This window comes from Pisolithus orientalis (genome assembly GCF_024613125.1).
Source record: "Pisolithus orientalis strain OTSU chromosome Unknown F5J12scaffold_9, whole genome shotgun sequence".
NCBI lineage: Eukaryota > Fungi > Basidiomycota > Agaricomycetes > Boletales > Pisolithaceae > Pisolithus > Pisolithus orientalis.
The window spans coordinates 839,043-855,348 of record NW_026260790.1 but is presented as its reverse complement, the minus strand read 5'-3'; the positions used below and the strand labels follow the sequence as shown (position 1 = coordinate 855,348).

General features: G+C 45.0%; 2 protein-coding genes across 2 annotated transcripts; one reads left to right on the top strand and one right to left on the bottom strand.

Moving 5' to 3' along the window:
• Positions 1 to 8,718: 8,718 nt before the first annotated feature.
• F5J12DRAFT_904943 (uncharacterized protein) lies at positions 8,719 to 11,439 on the bottom strand (the record flags this gene model as incomplete). The annotated part of the gene is made up of 11 exons (XM_051748600.1): positions 8,719 to 9,149; positions 9,236 to 9,347; positions 9,466 to 9,780; positions 9,826 to 9,906; positions 9,958 to 10,054; positions 10,108 to 10,265; positions 10,324 to 10,517; positions 10,593 to 10,682; positions 10,733 to 10,907; positions 10,990 to 11,058; positions 11,149 to 11,439. The coding sequence occupies 11 exons, from the start codon at positions 11,437 to 11,439 to the stop codon at positions 8,719 to 8,721; spliced, it is 2,013 nt and encodes a 670-aa protein (XP_051601446.1).
• Positions 11,440 to 12,330: 891 nt separating this feature from the next.
• Positions 12,331 to 14,931, top strand: F5J12DRAFT_781821 (uncharacterized protein; the record flags this gene model as incomplete). The annotated part of the gene is made up of 11 exons (XM_051742623.1): positions 12,331 to 12,511; positions 12,562 to 12,711; positions 12,747 to 12,960; positions 13,145 to 13,220; positions 13,273 to 13,368; positions 13,417 to 13,625; positions 13,689 to 13,813; positions 13,858 to 14,044; positions 14,091 to 14,424; positions 14,475 to 14,802; positions 14,840 to 14,931. 11 exons carry the CDS (start codon positions 12,331 to 12,333, stop codon positions 14,929 to 14,931), a joined length of 1,992 nt encoding a protein of 663 aa, XP_051601445.1.
• Between the last annotated feature and the right edge of the window lie 1,375 nt (positions 14,932 to 16,306).

Sequence of the window (16,306 nt, the reverse complement as noted above, 5' to 3'; positions counted from 1 at the left end):
ACACCTATCTGCAACATAGTGCCTCATGTAAAATGACAATGTTCTAGCATTGTCAAAGAAAACAACTGTGGCATTGGATGGGTCACTCCAATGAACAAAGAAGAACAGGGAGACCATCAGGTACATCAGGAAAATAACACTTTACTATTTTTGACTTTTTGTGACTAATGTGACTCTTTGGGAAGGAATCTACTATCATTACCCATGTCCTGCAGGCATGGCTGCACTTTTCTTGCTGATTTTGGTCTTGTTCAAACCACCTAATTCATAGCTTTCAGTAGATACCACATACATTCAAATTGATGGAGGTTCCAAAGAGATATTGTGATTTTTCTCTCAGACAGTGTGCATCACACCAATGGCTCAATATCTCTGAATTTTCAGACATTTTCTAGTCTTCTTGGCTTAAATATATCATCACTTAGTTGTCTCAATAGATTCTGTTCTCTTTTCATTCTTCAAAATGCTGTATATGGTCAAAAAAAAAGTACAGATAGTAGGTTCCTTCCCAAAAAGTCACAAATAGTCACAATAGTCACAAAAAAGTCAAAAAGAATCACAAAAAGGTCAAAAATAGTAAAGTGTTAATTTCCTGATGTAGAATCTATGTGTCAGCAGGCACAAAGATTCTGAGCTTACATTTGTCCCTGTAGATCCTGGTCAGGCAACTCATTGTTGGACCATCCAAGCCACCTTTCTATCTGTTGAACCAGTTATTCAGGTTCAAGTATCAGGAGTGATCAGGGGGCTAAGTAGGCTATGTATTGGTACAAAGGCCAAAGTGCCAAGGTTTGTTATGCGAAGTGTTAGTGTAGGATACAAACATCCAAGTGCACAAATGAGATACATGGAGGTCATGGGAAAATAACATTTGTTACATAACCAGTTGGGCCCCCCCGTAGTGGCTGAGACACTTCAAGTTTAGTGTCATTTCACTGTATGCACAGGAAATTGATGAGGTGACTTGACTCATTAGCAGAAGTATCACACATTCCTACTTCCATAGGATAGAACCTTGCATACAGGTGTCATATGATGCTGGAGGGGGATAAATGAGTGTCTGATTGAATTTAGGCCATAAGTGCTACTGGAAGCCACTGCCATGCAACCCCATGTAGTCCATATAGTCACAACATATAGGTAGCCTGCATGCCAAAATGCCAACACTTATATAGACCCCATGACAGGCCCATCTAAATAGATTAGCCATTGTTATGCCCATGTCAGGGGTCCTTCCTTTTTTGTTTTCTTGTGGTCACATGCATCACATGCCTCGTCACATTGCTAATAACTGTCATTGTGCTGGGCATGTCTATGCTCAAGGGAACCCTTGGATCCACAGCAGTCATGGTATTTCCAATACCCTCTGATGCTGCACACCTGTAGAAGATCTGGTGTTCCACCCCCATCTTTGATGAACAGTCAATTTCATACTTCATCTCTGACTCATATTTATTGCTCTGATTGTTTAATTCTTGCTCCAGTGTCAGGCTCCTCACTGCACATTGATTGCACAGCTGGTATAGCCTTCATTTCCTTGGTTACCCCCATTGTGTGACACTGTATGACTCTTTTCTATTTCATTGTTTACTGCTGCAGATACTTACTGTTGCCTTGGTGTGACTTGTATGGTACTCTTGTCCTGAGGTATTTATACAGCCATACCATACTCTGTATCCTCAGTTTTTCAATAGCTTGCAACTCAGCTTCATCCCTTTGCCTTTGTCCTTTTTCTCTCCTTGTTGTGATCTCAGAAGAACTCACCAGTGGAGTGAACCTCTGTCAGACTATTGCAATAACTGAGCCATAGGGGTTATGACAAGTTCAGCCTGTAGACTCCCCCTCACACCACTCATGACTAGTCCATTTGATGAAGTCACTTGGCTTGGGCATAACAAAATTGAAAAACTCTACACAGCTTTTCTCAGGCTCGTTACCCTCATTGTGAAAGGTGACTTGCCCTTGGTTTACTGAACTTCAACAAAACCTGCCTTCAAGGTTGCTTTTGAGCAACACCCCTTTCCACTTAATCAATACCACCGCTCTACAGGCAGCCACTAGGCTTTAATAGATCACCTCCCTTGAGCTCAGGCTTGTGTCCCCCTACACTCCTCTCACAACCCTTGTTGTCACTATCTGTAAAAGTGTCTAACTCACAAAGGCCTAAACTGCCAGTCCCTGCTAGACCACCCACAAGAAGAGGCCTTGGAGTAAATCCCCCTCTTCCTCCTTTATGTCAATCAGGACTTTTGGCTACCACCACAAATCTGTGTTTATCTTATCTTAGTTGGTTCCAAGAAACCAAGGTTGCACTTAGTTCAGAAGAAGAAGACAATCAGAAGTCCAAGACTTCTTTCAGATCAGTCCTCAAAGAAGAACAGGAAGAAGTGCAAAAAGGTATGTCCATGACCCCAAGGTCACAGGGAGTCTGTTCTGGAAATGCTGCTGAGGCAGTATACTGAAGAAGAAGTGGACAAGTACAGGTTTACCCTTGGGTGACCAGGCTTCAAGACTGGGTGACAGGGGCTAAGTCTGGTTGACCAGAGTCAAGGCCAGAGGCCAGGGGCCAAGTCCGAAGGTCTGGAGTCAAGGCCAAGAGTTAAGGGTGAACTCTGAAGGTCTGGAGTCAAGGCCAGGAGTGTGGGAACAAGTCCAGTAGCATGGGAAACCAACCAGTCTTGGAGTGCACACAGGGGAAGCTGGTCCAGGGTTGGATCTACCTCCCTTGGTCTCAGCTTATGTGCTGTACCCTTATGCAAGCCAGGGAGAGGTCTGGGACAGGGGTCAGGGATAGCTTAAGGCTTGGCCTTAGCTATAGAGTAGACTTGGAGAGTAGTACAGGGTTGAGGGTAATACTTAGTTGATATTCTGACTGGAGTGCTATGAAGTATGTATAAGGGTTAAATACATGAGGCTGGTCCAGAGTAATGAACATGAAGCTGGACATGTTAGTAAGCTATTAGGAAGATGATTACCAAGGGGCAGATAGCCACAGAGGCTGTGCTGAGACTAGTAGCCAAAGTCCAGGTGACTGGCATGACCAGAGTTGGACACAGGATTTATACAGTAAGCAGAGATCAGGCAAGAGGACTAAACTAAATATATCACAAACATTGGAGAACAGACCAGAGTTTTGTCTGAGTGACCCAGACATGGACCTGGGAGGACTGGGGTGGAGAAGCATGAGGCCAAGAGGCCAAAGGGGGCTGGAGATAGGGGTAAAACACTGGACTTGAGTTATTTAGGCTGGAGTTAGGTTATTTAGGGCTGGAGTTGGGTTTCTTAGGTCAGACTAGGTTCAGACTTGACTGGACATAGGGGCTAGGGGTCCAGGCTGGACTGGGATTGAGTCCGAGAGTCATGGATATGACACCCTGTCCTTTCAGAGGTATATGGATAAAACCTTTGAGTCTTAATGCAGAAAACAGGTTGGATATATGGATGATGTTGTGGTCCATGCTAAAGCCTTAGAGGAACTTTGACAATGTGTCTGGGAGTTCCTGGAGATCTGTGGGAAAAAAGAGTTGTGCCTCAAGATTAGCAAGTGGTGTTTCAAGGCTGAAGAAGTAGAGTTCCTTGGAATGATTGTCAGAAGAGGATGAATGGAAACTTTGCCAATGAAGACTGATGCCATATCGACCTGGGAAGCCCCTGACAATCTTACTGGGCTTTGTTGCTTCCTTGGATTTTGCAATTTCTACCACAAGTTTATCCCTTCCTTCTCAAGTATTGCCAGACCTCTCCATGACCTTACCAAGAAAGGATTGTCTTACCAGTGGACTCCCAAAAGGAATGCTGCCTTTGAATGGCTAAGTCTTTGTTATGCTCATCTCCAGTCCTCACAATTCTGGACTTCTCAAAGCCCTTCACCCTTTTTATGGATGCTTCAAAGCTTGGTACCAGTGCAGTACTCACACAGAAAGGCTTGGACAACAAGTGACATCCCTGTTCCTATCTTTCCCAGTCCCTGGTTGGGGCCAAACAGCATTATCAGGTCTATGACCTTGAGATGCTTGCAGTTATTCATGTGCTGAAGGCTTTCTGCCCCTACCTTCTTTCCCCCATCAAACCTACAGTGGTCTTTACTGACCACAAGAACCTGGAGTACTACTGAGAGCCACAACAGCTGACCCCATGACAAGCCTGGTGGGCAGCCACCATTCAGTCCTATCCCATCCATTTTTCTTGGCAGGCTGGACATTTACAGGTCCTGGCTGATACCCTCTCTCGTAAAAATGCCCTGGAGGAGCCTGCCCCCATGGCCATGGTTCTCCTGGGGAACCTTTGGCTTTCAGAGGGGGTGGATTCCCATATTCAACTTGTTTTGCCAACTTTTTCACTCACAAAAATCCAAAAACAACTAAAAGTCAACTGTCTTACTTGAATCAGTCATCTTCCAGCATGGATACAGCATAGCAAAAACAACTTGAAGCCTTATTCTCACCCATCTGAGGAAAGGTCAAATGAGAAGAGGCTGCCTGACACTTGCCCCCTGAGGAATAACAACAAAGGAGCACAGGGAGTTTATGTGATATCCACAGAACTGTATGAGCAGGTCAAGAACCATATGCCAAAGGACTCTACAGGACTGGAACCTAAAGACAATGTGACTGTTGATGAAGACAGAACAAAACAGTTTGGAATTACAAGGCTGTACATTCCCCCCAAAGACCATCACCATTGCATGTGTTCATACCATGATCATGAGTCTGCTGGACACCCTGGACAGAAGGCTATGTTTGCAAAAATGCACAAGGAAGTCTGGTGGGAAGGTATGGGAAAAGATATCAAAGCTTATGTCGCAGGGTGTCCACTGTGCCAAACCACCAAGGTTGTAACTCATCTGCCAACACTGCCTGTTACCCCCCATACAACCCCTAAAGCCACCTTCCCATTCCAACAAATATCTATGGATCTCATCATGGATTTCCCTGTTTTGGGAGAACAAAAATATGACTCTATTCTCATGGTTGTCGATCAGGGCCTTACAAAAGCCACCCTGTTTGTTCTGTGTCATAAAAAAATTGACTCCATTGGGATTGCCCAACTCTTCCATCAATTCATCTATTCCCACTTTGGTATTCCAGAGTTGGTGATCTCAGATCAGGGCCCCCAGTTCCCTTCTTCCTTTACTAAAGAACTTTACAAAGCAATAGGGGTAACTCCCAAACTTTTGACCAGGTACCATCCACAGACCAACAGAGAAAGCAAGTGGGTCAATCAAGAGGTGCAAGGGTACCTCCAGCTGTACTGTGTGGAGGTGCTGAACTCATGGGCTGCCAAACTACCATCTGCAGAGTTTGTGCACAATTCCTGTGTCCATTTGGTTCATCAAATGACTCCATTTTTGCTCCTCCTTGGATATGACCCATCCCCCTACCCTGAAAAATGACTCACCTCAGTTCCCTCAGTTGATGAAAGGTTGGAAAGGCTGGCCATGAATTGGGATGTCACCATTCTTGTGCATGGGAAGGCACAGGAATTGATGCATTCACACAGAAAGGGTTCCTACATGCTGCTGAAGGTCAGAGATCAAGTCCTCCTTGATACCAGACACCTTAGGATCAAGAACCACTGTGACAAGATTGTACCCTGATGTCTTGGCCCATTCAAGGTGACTCAGGTTGTGTCACCAGTTGCATTCTGATTGGAGTTACCACCCACTTGGAAGGTTCATCCTGTGTTCCATGCCTCCTGCATCTTTCCATTCACCAAGAATGATACTTATGGTGCTGCCCCCACAGTGCCTTTACCAGAGTTGGTGGATGATGAAATTGAATGGGAGGTCAAGTCAATAATCAATCACAAGGTTGATGGGCACAGAGGTAAATGAAAATATTTGGTCAAGTGGAAGGGGTTTCCTCATTCATCAAACACCTGGGAACCCAAAGAACATATAAAAGACCATACCTCAGAGGCCCTTGACCAGTACAAGCTTGCCCATCACCTCAGAGACTGATGGACTCTCCCCACTCCATTAACACTGAAAATGACTATGCTGACGTCCCCTGTGAATCCCTTTATGACCCTGCAAGTGACTGGCCTGAGCTGCTCATACCCCCTGTCACCATCTATGCACCATCCTCTCCCCCAACAACCACCACCTGTATTCCTGACTTGCTCCCCTCATACCCTGTCTTGCAATCTCAAGGGCTATCACCCCCTGTCACCTGCTCTCTCCAACTGCATTCATTGCAGGGCTTCTCAGTCAGAAGAACCCCAGTCCCCAAGGCCAGAGTTCCCCCTAGCAGGAACAGTAACCAGTTGGGAAAGGGAAAGAGTAAAGAGATCCCTGCAAATGATGCCAGTCTGCAAGGAACCCTGAGCAGGTCACCCTGATGCTCCTGAGCCTACCAACATATGCACTGCCTTCACCACCTACTCTGATGGGAGCCACCATGCTGCCCTTGACCTCCTTGCCTCAGCAGCCCTTGCCAGGGATGATGAGCCACAACTACCAATCACAGCAAGTGACTACCTGGACATTGTTAGGGCCCTTGATGTCTTCCACAAAGGGGACAACATTGATGGGTGCTCACCAGAACAGGTTAAGTATTTTGGGCTGCTGTCTGAAATATACAGAGCATCAGACATAATTGGATGCTCAATTAGCAAAATATGCACCTGAAAGCTAAGCAGCACTGCCCCTCTCTTGGAGGTCATCATGATCAACATGCTGGAATGCAGCTACTTGGAAGTTTTAAAGGCAGTTACCAGTGGTGCCTATCACCATCATTCTTCATCAGCAGATCAGCAATTTCCTAGTGCCACCAGCTTCTCAACTTCCTGATTGTATTAAGCTGAAACAAGAGGAACCATCAGTTTTGGATGACAAACCTACAGATCAGGAGAAGGAGAAGGTGTGGTGGGATTTGGAGTTGAAATATGTTGATGGAGGCAACTCTGTATAAAGAGGTTGGTGAGTGACTTGGGACTGGGACTCACAACTCCACCTGGGAGGTTCTGTTGCAGGATGCATCATGGGCTGGGTTGCACAAGCACTACTTTAATGCCCTCCACTCCTCCAACCCTCTCCCTGTGACTCCCTTCCTCCCTGTCCCTCTCAATCAACTTCATTTCTACCTCAGAGGTCAAGCCCCCATCCCTCCCAGGCATGCTTTATACAAACACATGTGTTTCCAGTGCCATTACCTGGGACATTGGTCATGCTGCAACAGATGGGGTTCCAAATATACTCTGGCCCTTGAGGACCTGCCATCTCCATTGCCTGTCTCACCAATCACCACTTGTACTTGTTCCCACATGTATACTACTTGCTGACCCCTTTCCTTGCACCCTGCTGATGCATCTGCCTCATCCTCATGGGTCTGAGGACCTTGAGGGGGGGGGGGTGACATCAGGGGACCTTCCTTTTTCATTTTCTTGTGGTCATGTGTGTCACATGCCTCATCATGTCACTAATAACCATCATTGTGCTGGGCATGTCTATGCTCAAGGGAACCCTCAGATCCCCAGTGGTCATGGTATTTCCAATACCCTCCAATGCTGCACACCTGTAGAAGATCTGGTGTTCCACCCCCATCTTTGATGAACAGTCAATTTTATACTTCATCTCTGACTCATATTTATTGCTCTGAATGTTTACTTCTTGCTCCAGTGTCAGGCTCCTTGCTGTGCATTGATTTCACAGCCAGTATAGCCTTTGGCCTTTGTCCTTGTTCTCTCCCCATCATGATCTCAGAAGAACTCACCAGTGGAGTGAACCTCTGTTGGACTATTGCAATAACTGAGCCATAGGGGTTATGACAAGTTTGGCCTGTAGACTCCCCCTCACACCACTTGTGACTAGTCCATTTGACAAAGTCACTTGGCTCAGGCATAACAGCCATGACACATGGACAGGCCTGAGGGCCTATAGTGAGAGCAACATATGTATGGGCCTGTAAGCACAATTCCACAACATATGGGAGGGCCCATGGAGGGTAAGGATGCTGCCACATATAGACAGGCCCATGACCAAGTAAGTATGCTGAGCTACTGTAAGACATGGACAGGCCTGTCCATGGTAGGGTGTGCCCCAGTCACAATATCAGGATGGGCCTGCCTATTGTATCATGAAGAAGGTCACAACATATGGATGGGCCCACCTGTCATATGCTTTATAGGGTCACAACATAAAGAGGGGCCCCTCTATGATAGATTACAGAGTTGGCAACATATGGAAGGGCCCATCTTTGGGATAATATACCCCTGTCACAACATATAGATGGCCCCATCCATAGCAAGACATATGCCTGTTGCAACATAAGGACAGGCCTGTCAGTAATATCATTGACAGCATCACAACACATAGATGGGCCCATCTAGTAAGATGCATCCCTGCCACAACATAAAGATGGGCTCATCAGTAGTATCATTTATAGCATCACAACATATGGATGGGCCCTTCCATAATATCATTTATACCATCACAACACATGGGTGGGCCCATCCATAGTAAGATGTACCTGTCACAACATAAAGATGGGCCTTTCAATATATATCATTTACAGGGTCACAACACATGGACAGGCCTGTCTAGTAAGATGCACCCCTGCTGCAACATAAAGACAGGCCCATCAGTAATGTCATATGATTCATTAGGCTTGATGCTCGCTGGGTCAATTTGGTGGTTCACATATACAGGAATGAGATGAGCTGCATGATAGATAGTATCGATGTGGATGATAGTGATGTCTTGGGTGTTGCATGCATGAACTATCCTATCCACATTCCTGTGCAGGTATCTGGGCCATCTCCTATACAGTCAAACCAACATATGATCGCACAAGGATGCTCTGTGCCTGGGTACTTAAAAGAAAAAAAAAAACACAGGATGCGAGCAACATCCAGCCCAAGCATGCCCTCTACATGAGGATTAGTCACAATGAAAACACAGTCATAATGGGGGCCTTCATTCCTCCACATAGGGGAACAACATATGTGTTTGCAACACATGCTGTGGAGGCCACTCATGTCACTGGATGCATAGAATGTCAAGGATGCAGAGTTGTAGACATGGATACATCCATCATAAAAGGGACATTCGTCCAAGGGGACATCTTCCAGATCACAGTCGTCTTGCTGAAGCTGTGATTGAAGGAAGCAGCACAAGATACTGAGGAGCTGGGGTATGTTAAGTTCAGTTGCTAGGTCCCTCATATTCCTCACATGCATCCATTCTATGATTAACTGATTAGAATTCATACAAATGAAACCATGAGCAAAGGCATACAGTAGGTATGGGCCAACAATACATGGGCCTCAACTGACATAGGAGAGTCATCCATATCACCTGGGTCTTCTTCGAAACTTGCTGTGGGTTCATCAGCACTGTCTTTGCAGTCCTGATTGTTTGACACATCATGGTCAGTCTCATTACTAGTTTCATTAGTATATTGTTCTAGAATACAGTCAGTGTCAAGAACAATGTCTAAGAATGCTCACACCTAGAGTCACAAGCACATGTGACAGGCAAGTCCCTCTCAACATGCCACACTTTTCAAAGTCTGCACATGCCACAGCAAATTTGTCAAGCCTCTGGTTGATCACAAGCATCAGTCTGAGAGCCTGAAAGCAGTTAGTACACCAATAAGGCCACTTGACTGCTTTGATATGTTTGGTCTCAGTAATCAATGAACAGAGCCCATTCAGCATGCTGAACTGGCATATAAGATAGGGATAATGCTTCATAGCATGTTGCCAGGGTAATGAAAATGTAGCAACTACTTGAGCATTCTGGAAGACTTCACGATACGAGTGGAAGTGTGCAAGTGCATCCTTGATCACAGCAAGAGTTGGTTCAGTGATAGCATTTCAGTGGACAAGGTAACAAAACTTGAGAAAGGCACAAAACATGCAGACAACATCCTGCAGGACATAGCCTTCAATGGCTGCAATATATACCTGTAGAGGACCAGTCAATTGTCATATGGCATTTAAAAAGGATCAAAGAACCTTCATGAGGCCTTTGGAGTCATCGCCAGTCCATTGTTTAAAGTGTTGGCCTTGAGGGAAACATTGCAGTCCAGTGAACAGGGCGATAGCTGCAATCCTGGAATTCAATGAGGTCAGTCAGTGCGTGATGACAGAGGTCAGGCAACACACCTTTGATCAATATCATCCAGTATTTTTTCTGTGGCACTCCTTCCATGAGTATGGGTGAGATACCTTTCCACCCAGTCAACCAGATGATCTTTGAATCCACCCTTGATGAGTTGATGGAGAATGTCCAGCAAAATCTGGATGTCTGCATTGGAAACCCACTTGTAAATGGCTGTCCTTGATCAGTCATGAAAAAAGAAAGCAGTATATTGTACATACCACTATATCTCCATCAATGCCATATTCATCCCAAAGTGTCAGAGGGCCCAACTCCCTGATGATCAATTCAGTGTGCTCATGGTGATGCCAGAGTGCATCTTTGTCAAGATTCTCCCAATGTGTGAGACATTTCAGACACCATTCACACACAATACACAACAAGAGGACCTGCTCTTCATAGTCAGCTATGTAAACTGCAAGTGCATAGATGATGTGTCAGTAGTACTGATCGCTGAATAGTACTGTTTCCAGAGCTGTCATTGCAGGACCAAGTGACTGAAGAACACTTGCCAGCAATGAATGAAAGAGCTGCTTCTTGAATTTATGGAACACTTGTGTATTAGCATGCTCCCTAGTCACTATTGGGCTATCAGTGGTTGTACAAAGTAATAGAATTTGAAGTGCTTACTCTTTGGCATTGCAAGAAATCCAATGAGCACTACTGCATCACAGTGTGCATGACGAGCAGTGTTGCACACATTTCCAATGGAAAGATAGAGTGGGTAGTAATCCATTTGCCTAGTTGCAACAGAAAACAGTGGTCTTGTCACTGCCAAAGATGATGGGAACCAATGTTGCTCTGCCTACCAGTGGGTTATTGCTGATAATCTTGTCCTAGAAGTATGAGGTTAGTAGGACCTACATCAAGACAAACCTAGTACATACCACTTCGTCCCAGGCCCAGTCACCTGACATAAAATCCTCCCAATGCCTCTGGTCACTTGTGGCATTGTACTCTTGTTATGGTACAAAGTCCATTTTGTCCTTAATGTCAGCATGTCTGAGGAGGTTGTGGATAACTTGACGAGGGTCTCAATACCATACATCATAGATGTCAAACATCCAAGGGGCCTCAGGTTCATCCTGGCCATCTTGACCATCCTGACCACCTGGACCACCCAGTTCAATCACTTTGTCCTGCTCATCCAGTTCATCCTGTCTGTCCCACTTGCACTTGTAAGTGATTTTGAAGTTTTCCCACTTGACTGCACCAACAGACATGCTGTCTATTACATAATAGAGATCCATGTGGTTGGTAAATAGTGGGTTGCTGCCTAACTCAAGCAACGATGCAGCCCAGATTTCAAGCAATGTGTTGATTTGGTTTGCCAGCATTTCTGCACATTTAAAAAGAAACTTGGCAAGTTCAAATTCTATTCAACTGCAGTACAGAGCCCAATCATCCAGTGATCCCTGTACATGAAGTGGCAGTGGAGCATCATCTGTTAGAAAATGGCCCTGGGAGTCACATCTTCATGCTGTAATAAAATGTATGAGTAGAGGCAGAATCATGTATATGTAGGCTTACCATTAAGACCTGCATGATAATTACAGTAAACCTTGTTACCACGACCGACGAAATTTATGATCATTCCATCCAGTTCTTGATCCAATGTTGTGCTATGGTTGAAGTCATGTAGACCACCATCATGATCTACAATGTGTTCAGCTACTGGGGGTATGGCATTTAAACTGTGGTCCTGTTCACAATAACCAGGAGACCTTTGAAAGTGGTTGAGCTTGCACAGATGGCTGTGCTTGTGCTGAGTGAGCCCCAACTGGTTTTTGAACCAATGGTTGCAGCCTGGCAAGTCACAAGGGAGATGGAGAGCACTGAATTTTGACTGTTGAGAGTTTTGGGTGCTGCCTCTGCACAGCAGCATTTTGATGCTAAACAAACATGTTTGAGGACCCTTGTGTGATTGGTAAATGATTAGAAACCTAAGTTAGGCAGAACTTTGTGTATTTGTTTGCAAGGAACAAGACTCTATAGTGCATTTATTTGGAAGAAAATTTTCCTGCATAAAAATGACAAGTTCAAACTCACCTTGTGCTGTCTTCGTCTCACCCCATGCATGACAAGTATTATGTCAGCTTCTTCTACTAATCATCCATGACGAGAGAAAGCCAACCTGCATCCAGGGAGGATCATTCTTGAAGTGCAAACCAAATGGTGTACCCCAGCCCAGAAGAAGGCTGATGACTTGCATGCACAGGAAGTTATCAATGCTCAGGCAACTGCTATCCAGTACTATCCAGCAGGCTCATGCCCAAGTCAGCAAGATGGAGACCACCATGGAGGCCAGGCAGGTTATCCAAGACACTGCCAAAGTGAAGCCAGTCAGACCGAGACAGGTGCCTGCCAGTAGCAGGTCTACAAATACACCCATCCAACCTTGCATCGAAGGTAAGAACAATTATGTTGGTTGACCACAGAAACTGATAACATGACACTAGATACTCACCAGAGAATCAGTCCTCCTGTTGCAATGGAGGCCAGACAGACAATCCAAGTCACTGCTGAAGCAAAGTCAGTCAGACCAAGATGGGGGCCTGTCAGCCTTCAAGGAAAACCTGGAAGTGTGGCCATCCAACCTCATGTTGAAGGTGAGGACATTTTGATTATGTCATCCTAATCACAGACACTGATAACTTATCAGAAGTTGCTGATATGGAAGGTATGGAAGTCGATGCTCACCAGGTAACTGCTCCTGCTATTGCAGACTATACAAGCAACAAGCCACAGAGTGGGAGAACAGCTACCCACATGTTGAGAAGGCAAGGTGCAGTCACTGACCTTGATCTGCTGGCACATGTGGTGTCGACATGTGGATCCAATGAATTCTCCCAGCAAATGTATGCTCTTATTTTCCACTGTTTGATACCACAGATTCTGCTACTTACTGAGTCAACTTTTTTTTTGGCTGAACCTCACCTGGAATGCTCTCAGTACCCAAAATGATCCAGGTATCAATTTGGACTGCCAGGTCCATCATTGGGTCAAGGACATCCCAACTGTGCTGACACCATGTTCCAACAGATTATCAACCTCCATCCCTTCCTTGACAAGCAGAGCTACTACCACTGTCAACTCCAATGCAAACCTAGCATACCAGGTATGTGCTACATTATCAAGTAGGATCAGTCATCTTCAACATATTCAGTTAGGGAAAGATGCCTGCACCAACTCACAACATGGACAAAGAGGAATTAGAAGACCAACCAGCTTTCCCTGTCAAGGTTGTAGGTCATGACAAATTCAAGGTATGTCTCTTGATGCAAATCAACTTCTGTATTCTATATTGCTTCTAGGTGGTTGCAAGCATGGCTAACGATGTACAGAGTGACAATGAATTCAATCAGCTCATTTTTGAGGAGGTGCAGGCTGGCTCAAAGTGCAAGCATCCAGATTGTGATGATGCCAACTATGTCACCTCATCCAAGGTTGAGGACTTCAATGATGAATACTTCAACATTGAGGATTGTAATTTGAACTCTTGTATGTTGCCTGCTAAGGAATTGTGTGTCATGATGGTATGATTTTAGTCTATTTGAACTCTTCATTAATTCTTTTGGAATCACAGACTGACAATGGAGTGGACAAACCAAAGACATCAAAGGTTGACAGGGATGCAGACCAAGAACCACAACAGACAAGCACCACAGAAGGTCAAGTATCTTCAAAAAGGACCACAGGCAAGGCCAGCAAGTGCCCTCATTACTGAAACCAAGATCTGCCATCTGTGCTGATAGTGGGCAAGTTGTGGACAAAAGCCATCATACCCACTCTCCTTGTGTGGGCTGGAAGCTTAGCTGACTCTTGGACAATCTCAGATGATGAACTCATACAGTCGCTGCAAATCATTATCCTAACTATTGCCCCAGATTTTGAGGACCTGAATGACATTCATCCTGGGATGGTGATCTTTAATATTGTACTGTTAGTATTATTTACCTTGCTACCTGACTCATGCTTTCTTGGGCAGGTGTGTCAACAACTCTGCCAGTGGTGCAGCAACTTTGGATCCACTGCAATTACTCCTTATCACTCACTTCCTTGTCTTGGATCCAGAAATTGGTGTGCCATCTCTTGCCCAGGCTCAGGAGCTCTGTTCTAAGCTGTTGGAAGGCTTTGCATTTTTATATGTAGACCAAGATTCTCGCAAACCAGAGAACATTTTCTGGTCATACTTCATATTATTCCTCCTTGGCCATGCACATCTGCGACCCTGTGCTGATTCTCCTGATGTTCCAAAACTGAAGATCAGGGAACTGAAAAAAATTGGTGTCAAGGGTGTGCTAGCCCTCTGCTGTGCAGTGGTATGTATTTCATTTTAGCCCTAGACAGTCAGCTAAATCATTTTCTTTAGTTGCACCATACCCTTTCCCTGTTCAAAACCAGCAAGCTGCAAATTGATGTGAAGTACATGTCCTTCAGAAAGGCAGTCATCAAGATCCCCCTCAAGGTGAACAAGATGACCAGGAAGGAATTGTCAGCTGTTTCAGCATTCTCCAAGCAGAATTGTGGCCCCCACACCAGGCAATATGCTATAGCCATCAATAAGCATGATAATGCCATGCTCCATGACATCATTGTGGGAGTAACTATCCTCATGCCATGCAGTATGGATGCTGTATCAGAGGAAGGGAGCTTTCAACATGGGGAGGATGATGTTGATGATCTAATTGCTGCTCTCTGTAAGTTATTTCATTGTTTATGCACACTACTGACAAGTCATCGATAGGATCTCATCATTTGGATGTGATCTCATTCTCTCCCTCCCTCTGTCCCAAGTCACTCATTGGCAATTACAGTCATTTAACTAATTGTGTTTGTTTTTGTGTTTCATCTTGAGTCACCTTCATTTTGGATTGCTGTAGGGCTACGCTCATTTAATTTTTTGTGTCGCACTTCATCCCAAATGCATTGTGTTTTATTTCCTACCTGTGAGCTGAACAAAAGCAAAAAATAGTGAAAATAAGTGCGAAGAAAGTTTCATTCGACAACAAGTTAAATAGTAGAAATAGTAGGTAAAATAGCACAAAAAAAAGTATGGATAGAAAACGAACCTACTAAAATGACTATTATGTCCTTTTTGACTATTTTGGTGTGAATAGTACATAAATAGTCTGAATAGTACAGAAAATAGTAATGTGTGAATTTGCTGATGCATCTCATCTTTTGCGGCCTTGACTGAAGTCAACGCACTCAAAGCGAACATAGCCCCTGAGGTCTCAAGCAGAGTCAGTCCTCGGCATCCTCTTAGGATGCTCAAGAACAGGTCAGCCCCCATCGTCAATCGCTCACTATCGTTAGGCGCGGTTGTCATCCACGTATGGATGTGGCACAATTTTCTGCCACTGAGCATGACATATACATTTCCTTACCCGTTTCCTCGTCCTGGACATGAGGGAACTCGAGATCTAGGAACGTTGGAGTAGGGAGGCTTGGGTTCGGAAGGCGAGGACACAGCCATGTTGGGCCTAACAGATGAAGGTAGACGTGGACATGCACATGCTCAGTTAGATACATCATCCTACGGCTTGCCTCGAACTCAGCTCACTACTCGTGAGGCTCTCTCCCACTGTTTCAATGTAAATGTCTTGATAGTCCATCACTAGTGCGTGTTGGGTTGGTGGCTTTAGTAGACTTGTCCTCGTCAGACCTTTCTGCCACAACAGCGTCCACACACCTTTCTAGACCACCAGAGCGTAACTGTCAGAAAGAAGATGGATTGTAAGATCCAAGCGACACGTAGTAATACCCGTTACATACATATGTCATCACAACCACGTAAGTACTCTCGTACCTTGGGACAACACTTACACCAAACTTAGACGACCTACTTGATCTGACCAAAATATCATCCACCATCACGATCAGGAAGTTCTGGCTTTCAAATATGATTACCCCTTGTTCCTTGACCGCACTAGTAGCTACACATGTGGACACCTTGTAGCAAGGAAATGAGTTCTGCAATATACTGACATTACATGTCAGCATCTCCAATGAGATAGGCCTAGTGCTTCGAGAAGAGAAGTCAGTGTCTTCTTGAACGGAGACCGTGCAATGGCCAAGTTCCCGGGAAATCGTCGAACCATGACAAGTCTCAGGAGAGCTAACCTGAGCTGGAGGGGCCAGCCGACGCAGATGTATATAGATCATACGGGGACCTCAGGGCATGCTCTGTTTAGCCTGGTG